Source organism: Acomys minous, assembly GCF_964271855.1.
Source record: "Acomys minous genome assembly, chromosome: 18".
Classification (NCBI taxonomy): Eukaryota; Metazoa; Chordata; class Mammalia; order Rodentia; family Muridae; genus Acomys; species Acomys minous.
The window spans coordinates 51,187,345-51,196,510 of record NC_140501.1 but is presented as its reverse complement, the minus strand read 5'-3'; the positions used below and the strand labels follow the sequence as shown (position 1 = coordinate 51,196,510).

General features: G+C 47.4%; 1 protein-coding gene across 1 annotated transcript; it reads right to left on the bottom strand.

Annotated features, from left to right (window-relative positions):
- Window positions 1-3,002: 3,002 nt before the first annotated feature.
- On the bottom strand, window positions 3,003-8,258 carry NEFM (neurofilament medium chain). Its single transcript, XM_084767450.1, has 3 exons — window positions 7,123-8,258; window positions 6,266-6,390; window positions 3,003-4,843 (listed from the first exon to the last, which is right to left on the bottom strand). Exons 1-3 carry the CDS (start codon window positions 8,194-8,196, stop codon window positions 3,493-3,495), a joined length of 2,550 nt encoding a protein of 849 aa, XP_084623576.1. The 5' UTR covers window positions 8,197-8,258; the 3' UTR covers window positions 3,003-3,492.
- Between the last annotated feature and the right edge of the window lie 908 nt (window positions 8,259-9,166).

Here is a 9,166-nt window from a genome sequence, read left to right as displayed (position 1 = left end):
GAATGGAGGGATTTTGTGTAGTCTTCGTACAATAACTCACTTAAAAATAACTTCTGCTTCCCGTTGGGCAAGTTATATAAACTACCAGGAGAAGGAACTTGTTCCAAACTGGAACCAGCAACTTAGTTGTTGTGGAAACAACTATCCAAATGTTTTAATACTGCCTCTGTGCTGACTGGCAGTAGACTAAAACACACCAGAAATAACTCCTTAAAAAAATCAAACATGCAAGTTTACCATGAAAAAAGTACTTGCTGAATTTATGTACACTGCGCCCGTGTGGTAGAAGGACCCACCATGCATTTTGTATTTGACCATCATCTCTATGTAAGTGATGCACTAGAGATAAGCATGCTAAATGAAAGTCACATGGCATGGCTCTGCTTTCCCTCCTCTGAAAAGAAACAAAGGAATTAGATGGACATCTTTATAATCTGAGTTGTCCACCATGGGTGGATCTGAGGGGTGGTCTGGTGTGGTGTAGGGGTTCACAGTGTGACCCCTGGAGTTGGACACCAGGGTAAATCTCAGTTCGGTGGTCTAACTGCTGACCAGAGGAAGGTTTTCAAGAAAATCCTTTGATTTTTTTTTTTAAATAAAGGAAACTGAGAACTAACTAACATTGCTACTTGTCAAAATATGTAAGATGAACCGTATCTCAAAGGCTATCTACTGGCCAAGCAGCAATTCTTTTTTTAATAGCTTAGTGTCCCTGTAGACAGAGGACTATAGTTAGAGATACCAGCCTCTAATTTCCTGAGCACTTGGGAGGATTGAGCACACATTCTCACCGTCACTGAATGTGTTCGGACACATGGATTTCAAATGTTTTCCTTTAAATTAGAATGCAATGTTTGTCACTCACCACAGAATGAGTAATTCCAGGAGAGAACAGAGCGTCTCCCGAGGTCCTTAGTTTTGTTTAATTGCTGAATTAACCAGGCCATGTATTGTTTTAGATATGTTTACATGGATTATCAAAGATAAGTTGTCTTATTCTTTGTGAAGAGGTCAAAATATTTTTTCTGTCTTTTACCACACATAGAAGTATTCCTAAGACAGAAAATGAAGTGGATGAAAACAGTCAGAGCTGGTGGTGTAAGTACAGAGTTCTGGCTTCAGAGAGAGTTCAGCTGACTGATATGGCTTTTAATAAAACATGGTACAAAAAAAAAAAAAAGAACAAAATATAACACAATGACAATACAAAGAGGGTATGGAAATTTAGCTCAGTGGTAGAGCTAAGATCTCAGTTCTGAAAAAAAAAAAAAGGACAAAAATGACAATATAAAGATTAAGAAAAAAAGGTTTTTATATTTAGGGACCAATGTTGGTACTCCCTTTTTTCTTCTGTTAGTACTTTTATTTGATTAGATTGCTTTAGGGATGGTTATTTTTATAATAATGTTTACTTATTTAGTAGCCACTTATAGTTTGCATGGATTAGATCATATATAGTCAGCTTCTATTCCTTTTTTTAAAAAAAATTTAAACACTTTTTGATTGAAAAATAAAATAATTCATATTACATCTCATTTGCTATCCCATCCCAGCTTCTATTCTTACTTGTTATAGGTAAGGGCATTTATTGATTTAGAAATGTTTACGTGGCTTATCAAATGAATGTGGTTCTATTTTGTGAGGAGATCAAAATAGGAATACATGGAAGTGTTCCTAGGAAAGAAAAGAGGTGGTTGAAAACAATCAGCATGAGTGGAGTAGTTACTTCTGATAGGTTCCCAAAAGCCTTGGGGAAGGAGAGCTGCTCCCTCCCTGGCCCCCACACTCCCCTCCCCCCCATACCTCCCCCCCGCCCCACTCCGTCCCACCCCCTCCCACTGTTGGAATGGATGTGAGTGACGTGCTGCTTCTGCTATCGGCTGAGATGGGAGGCAACATGATGCTGTTTTCTGGAATTTTCATCAAAGCAACATGGTTCTGGGCTGAGTCAGTCTCTGGACTTCTGTGACCTCTATCCCAGTGCTTCTTTCCCAACACCTGCTTCGTTAGCTTTTCTCCAGGTGTTACCCTCCATCCTTGCCATGTGCGCATTTTATTTTTAAAGCCCACAAAGTTGGATTTTTGGCTGGTTATACTTAAATAACTCTGTTTCACATTGACTGTCACCAATATTACAGCATCTGAAAAAAATGCTTGTTTTAACATAAACAATGAGTTGTCTTCAAGAAAAGATGGATAGGTTTTGTGAATACTGAGTGCAGGCAAATGGCTGGGAAAAGACCACTACAAACCTGCCATTAACTCAGAACTTCCCTGGGTATGTTCAGGGTTTCAAACTGAAGCATCTTCAAAAAACGTGAAAGAGAACATCAAAGGAGGAAACCATCAAAGCGATGGCTTCATCGATAAGAAAAAAACCAAAGATTTGGAAAAGATAACATGCTAATTAATTTATACATGGGTGTATAGGTCCAAGGCAAATAGCTTTGGAAAAGAAATATTCCCTGGTCAAGACCAGGACTTTTCACCTAAATCTGTTTACAACCTAAACCAAAGATTCATTTATTTATTTTTATAAATCCAATATGAAAATTTTATTTTTATTTGGTATTATTTTCCTAACTAATAAAAACTAACAATTTAAATCCTTTTCAACCAAACCAAGAATCAGTAGTGGAAATAACTGCTAACCGGCGTGGATGTTTCTTAACCACTTAGACCCCACATCTTCTGGACACACACGACTTCTCTGGTTGTGACTCAACTTCACTATGGAACTTGGGATGGAACTGTCTAGATATTGAAGACATGTCTCACCAAATCTTTTATTAACCCATGATGCTTTTGTTTTTATTTCAGAACTATATTTTTAACGTTTTGGGGCGAATGTGTCAACACAAGAAAACCCCTTACACAATTTGTTTTCCCAATTAGATTGTCCCAGAGAACTGATATGTGTAGGTCAATAAGAATCCTGGGGGGAAGGCAGCTCCTGGCAGCAAACATTTCACTGTGAAATAACTTACCACCACACATGTGACTTAAGTTTCTGGTATGACCTTTATTGAGAGCAAGGACTGCTGTGACAGTTAACATCGATCAACATAAGGTTGCAAACTGTGCGGGCCAGCAAGGTTCTCCCATGAACAGAAGTCCATTTTAAATGCACCAGTGAGGTAAACATAAGTATTCATATATAGCTTTCTTAAGGCTAAGAGAGTTCTGTTTCACTTATTATTTTTGGCTCAGTTGGTACTTTGCATAATACATCTCAAGAACATCCCCCGAGTGCCCCTCTTCCAACAGCTTAGGAAACTGGCAAATTTCCCAGGTACATACACGATCATGCATTTGAATCCCCCAAGGACTGAGGAGGGAGCACCCTGAGCTTGCATGCAGTCCCCTCATATTGCACAAAGGAAAATACGATGTCTGGAGCCCCCATGGGAGAACCCGTTCTGCTTTGGAGCTGTCAATCACATGCATTTTGAAAGTGTCGTATGGCTTAACCTTTTGCAATGGGCTCAAATCTTAGTCACCCTGGGTGACTTCCTTGACTATGGCGTGGGAAGTGACTTTTTCTACCTTTTTAGTGGACACTAGCTTCTCCTCAAAGGTCTCCTCATGCTCTTCGACCTTTTGAGTGACGGTTACAGACTTGGTGATGTATTTGGTAGCACCATCGCCCCCCTCGCTGGTGATTTTCTCTACCTTCTTGGTCACCACCACTTTGTCCTCACTGTGTTCATCCCCTTTCTTTTCTTCTGCTGGGCTCACATCTAGGCCATTAGTGACCACCCCTTTCTCTTCCTCCCTCCCACTGCCCTTTTCCTGGGTTTCCTGCTCTTCCTCCTCTTTTCCTTCTACCTCCCCATTGATAGCTATGTCTTCCTTCCTGGATTCCTGTGGGCTGACATCACCCCCTTCCTCCTCAGCCGCCCCCTCCTCTTCTGCCTTCTCCTTCCCTTTCTCCTGCAGCTGAGGCTTCTCCTCTTTGGTGTCCTTCTCCAGGCTCACCTTTACCGACTTGGTGACGGTGATCACCTCCTCCACAGCTTTCTCTTTCACCGGGGACTCGGCCTTCTTTTTATCCGGCACATCTTTTGGCTTCTCCTCCTTTTTCTCCACCTTCTCTTCCTTGGGTGATTCCTTGATGGCTTCCTTCTTTTCTTCTTCAACCTTCTCTTCCTCTTTTTGCTCACCTTTGCCTGCTTTGGCTTCTGGTTTTGGCTTTGCCTCTTCCACGGGTGATTTTGGTGCAGGGGACTTGGCTTTCTCTGGTTTCTCTACCTTGATCTCCTCCTTGACAGCCACTTCCTCAACTTTCCCCTCAGCTTTCTTTTCTTCCTTAACTTCTGCTTCCTCGACTTCACCTTCTGCCTCAGTTTCTCCTTCTTCTTCCTGCTCACCTTCGTCTTTGTCGCTGGAGCCTTCCTTCTCAGACCCCCCTTCTTCTGCCTGGTCTGACTTGGCGCCTTCATCTTCCTCCTCTTCTTCCTCCTGGCCTTCTTCTTCCTCCTCCTCCTCCTTTTCCCCTTCCTCCTCTTCCTTAGTCTCAGGAGACTTCACGGGAGACTTTTCGGCTTCCTGTTCCTCTTCCTTTTCTTCTGCCTCTTCTTCTTTCTCTTCTTTGGCAGAGGCTGCCAACTCCTCTGCAATGGCTGTGAGGGCATCTTCCATTTCTGACTTCTCATCTTCCACTTTAGTTTCTTCTATGATCTCCTCCACAAATTTGTGTTGGACCTTGAGCTTGGGAGCCTCGACTTTGGTCTTCTGAATCTTACTGGATATTGTGACAGAGGGCTGTCGGTGTGTGTAGAGAGGCCCGGTGATGCTTCCTGAAAATGTGCTAAATCTGGTCTCTTCACCTTCCAAGAGTTTCCTAAGGAGAGAATCAATGAAGACGAGAGATCATTAAAGACTTATCTGATCTTCTAATCTTCATTACTACAAGGGTAATGCAGTGGCCGCTTTTGAATAACTAGAACCACAGAGGGAAAGCATCCCGTTTACCAGTGCAGTGTCTACTGCCATTCCGTTGCTGTGTTCATCACATCCAGTGACAGATTCTCCAAGAGTGCCCGCCAGTCCTCTGATGCAGTATCTAGCCACTCCCAGTAGACAAGTAACCACACCCAGGCAGTAAGTCCAGCTCTGCAGCAGGCACGCCGCTGATGTAGTATGAGTGTGCTAAAGTGGTCCCTGGTGGCCAACCCCTTCATCCCCTAAACGGTAGCCTCCCTCATCATTTTATTTGCCAAGATTTGTATGAATTTCTAAGGCAAATAAAATGTTCAATTTAAAAATTAAGACCATTGAGGATGAATCAGAATGTTGATGAATTTAAATTATGCCTAGGTGTTAATAGAGGTGAACCAAGTTATAATGTGTTCTATGATTTCAGGGACAGAATATCTATTTGTACAATCATCCAACTTCCTTAACAAGAAAGTGCAGTTTATCCGTGCTGTAACATCCTTACAGGAAGTGATTGCTTCATCGGGAACTGTGTGCTTTGAATCTGGCCAGCAGAAAGGCAAAATTACTCAGGAGACCTATCAGTCTACTGATAACGAGATCAAACCTATATTTCCCTATACACTTAGTTCTATATGTTTCTATACATACACACTTGTATAGATCTAGATATATAAAAGTACATTGTACTTTATATGTATAAATATGTATTACATTTTCATATGTAGTCAGATAGAGTGCATGTATATCATCCATAGACTTAAAATAAATGTATCTATAGTCTAATGCGTCCATATCTAGTCTCAGCCAGACGATGGCAACAGTACGCTGTAAGAAAGAAACATTAGTAGAATGACCTGGCATTCGTCCTTGGCATTATAAAAGAGTTAGAACCATCAGATGAGATATTAAAAATTAAAACTTCATCTGCCTGTTAGACATACAAAGATGCTTAAAATGTTTAAGCCTATTGGTGTGTCCCCAGCAACCCCAAATATCTTTTCCCACCTCTGTGTGCATTTTTGGGCTTTTTTTTTCATATAATATATTTTGATTGTATTCTCTTCCCTCCCCTAAGTTCTCCCTTCTCCAGGATCCTCGCCACCTTTACTCAGTCTTTAAAGCTGAATAAAAATGACAAAATTGCATCTGCAATACTCAAGATTCAATTTGTTTTTTTTTTTTTTTAACTGAGCAGGAGAACCAGGTCTCCGAGCTGTGACTGTCGCAAGCTGTCAGGTTTGCCTTAAGTGGGGAAGGTTGTTCGCCAGCAGCCTCTGCAGTGCAGATTGCGCCTGGATCAAGTCTGCAGGGATCTTGTACCTACCTGTAGGCGGCGATCTCGATGTCCAGGGCCATCTTGACGTTGAGGAGATCCTGGTATTCTCGCAAATGACGAGCCATTTCCCACTTTGTCCCCCGAAGCTCATTTTCTAACTGCTGGATGGTGTCCTGTAAGACACAGGGAGTCTCCAGAAACTTCCTTCACAAGACACTTGCTATGCCCCGCCCCGAACCCGTCCCCCCCCACCTTCCCGCCCCCCCCCCGCCCCATCCCCTCAGCTCCAGAAGCCTCAAAGACAGCACTCCTAGATTCTCTCCTTTCTTTGATAATGGAATTCAAAACAAACCAACAAAAATCAAGCAGACGTTTCCCAGGCAAAACACACAGAGATCAGTAGGCTTAGAATGCCTCTAGAAGGGAACACTCAGGAACCTAAGCAAGGTCCCCTGGTGGACTTGTCCCTCCATCTCCACCCAAACTCTGGACTGAAGCCAGTTTTGAGAGCTGGGCTAATCCCAGAGGCGGGGTGGGGTGGGGTTGGGTGGGGAGCGTGGAGTGTGGCTAAGAGGGGGAATACAAGAGGCTTTCTGTGCTTCTGTTTATTAAACGATGTAATTCGCAACCACCAGAATGTGTCTTTTAACAGTGGAATCTATGCTAGGATAGCAAGTTTTTGCGGAAGATGGGGATATCTAAGTAGTTGCGGTAGTTGGGTGGGGCAACGAGGAGGGGCGGGGCAAGGACCCTGGGCTAGGGCTAACTCCGGTCTGCGGCGCTCTAGCGCTTTGGCTTGCCGCCACCAGGGAGCGCGACCAAGAGGGCCTTGGGGCGCGCGCTCTAGTGTCGTGTCGGGGGCGCGCAGCGCTGGCGCGGGCCGGCTGCGCAGGCGCAGTTCCTACCTGGTAGCTGCTGAGGTCGTGGTTGTGGCGCTCCTCGATGTCGCTGAGCTGCCGCTCTAGGGACTCCTTGGTGCCGCGCACCGACTCGAGCTCGATGCTCTTGGACTGCAGCTGGCGTCGGTACTCAGCAATCTCTTCCTTGGCAGAGCGGATGGCCTCCTTGTTCTGCTCGGCAGCCTCGGTGAGCTTGGCGTAGCGGCATTTGAACCACTCTTCGGCCTGGTGCATGTTCTGGTCTGAGTGACACTCGAGCTGGGAGCGGATCTCCTTCAGCGCCGTGGAGATGTCTGTCTTCAGGTAGTCTTTGCGCTCTACCGTGATGTGCGACGCCTGGATCTGAGCCAGCAAGTCGGCCACCTCCTCTTCGTGATTGCTCCGCAGGAAGGCCACCTCATCCTGCAGCGACTGCACCTTCTTGTCCAGCTCCACCTTAACCATCGACGACTCCTCGATGTCTTTGCGCAGGGCGCGGATGGCAGCCTCTGTGTCGTCGCGCAGCCGCGCCTCCTCCTCGAAGCGCTCCTTGAGCCGGTGGATGTCCTCCTCCAGGTGGTCGGAGTCCAGCTGCACCTGAGCCTTCTCGTGATTCACCATCTCGAGCGTAGCGCGCAGCTCTCGGATCTCTTGATCGTAAGCGTCACCCAGCTGGGCGTGCGAGGCCTGCTTCTGCCGCAGTGCCTGGATCTCCGCCTCAATCTCCTTGTTCTGCTGTTCCAAGTAGTGCACTTTCTCGATGTAGCCGGCGAAGCGGTCGTTCAGCCCCTGCAGCTGCTCTTTCTCGTTGGAGCGGGACAGCTTGTAGTCGCCACCGGAGCCGCCGTTGAGTAGAGACGAGGACTGGCTGAAGTCGAGGCTGCTCTCCGCCGAGCTGAGCATAGCCGAGCTGTAGGCGAGGCGTGGGGCGAGCGCGCTGCGCTTGTAAGAGGAGGACACGGTGCTGGGCGAGCCGCGGGACCAGGACTGCGAGCGGAAGCCGCTGGACGGGGACCCGCTCACGCGGCCGAAGCTGGAGCGGGTCTCGGTGACCCGCCGGTAGGCGGACGGGTTGCCCAGCGAGTCCAGCGTGTAGCTCATCTTGGAGGCCTTGGGGTGTGTGGCTGTCACAGCGTTCTGCCGGCCTCGACGCAGCCCCTTTATAGCGGAGCAGCTGGTCCCGGGCCAGGGCCCCGCCCCGTGGAGGCGGCGGTCGAGGAGGCGGGGACTGCGGGCACCGGGCCGGGGATGGGGGGAGGGGGGTAGACAAGCCCTGCGGTGATTCAGCGGCCGCTCCAAGCTCCACGTGGGCCCTCGCCACACTGGACCCCGCACTTCGGTGTCGCCGGGCCGGCCTTTCTCCAGCGTCCCCTTGGGTCCCAGACCACTTTGTCACCCGGCAGATCCCTCTACTCTGCTTTTCACCTGCAGTTTGCAGTTCACAGCTTTGGAGCAAGTGTCCTTCCCCAGCGCCCTTTCTTTGTCTAACCATTCTCTGCCTTTGGGCCGCTCTTCTCCAGCCTCCTGGCTCTTCTTTGACCCCCCCCCCCACCTCTAAGTCTCTCTTTCTCTTTTTCTTACTTTTGGTCTTTATCACCCTCCCCGCCCCCACCACCCTTTGCGGGCCTTCTCTTCTCTACTTTTCCCCCCCCACCTCATCTCCCAGCCCACCCCTCCCCCTCCTTTTTCTTCCCCACCCATCCTTATCTTCTTTGACGGCCCTTTCCTCCTTGTCTTAAAGCAGCCGGAGATGAGTTGAGTGAGAGCTATGCAGAAGGAAAAAAAAAAAGAGTTTTTGAGGACTGTCCCGCCTGAACTTCCGGGAAGGGGACAAAGAGGACAGACTGGGGGTAGTCATTTGTGTTAAAAATGGGGTGTGGTGTTCCAGTCGGCTTAACGGTTGGGGGACGTCGGCAGCTTGCAGCAGGTAAGGCGCAGGGGCGCCCAAGCATCCGGCAGCACCAAGGACAGCGCCCAGGCTGGCCCTTGGGATGCTGCTAGGTTCACAACCTACCAAAGCCCAGAGGAGGTTCTCTTCTGCCTCATCTCCCCTAGTGAATACTATTAAAGT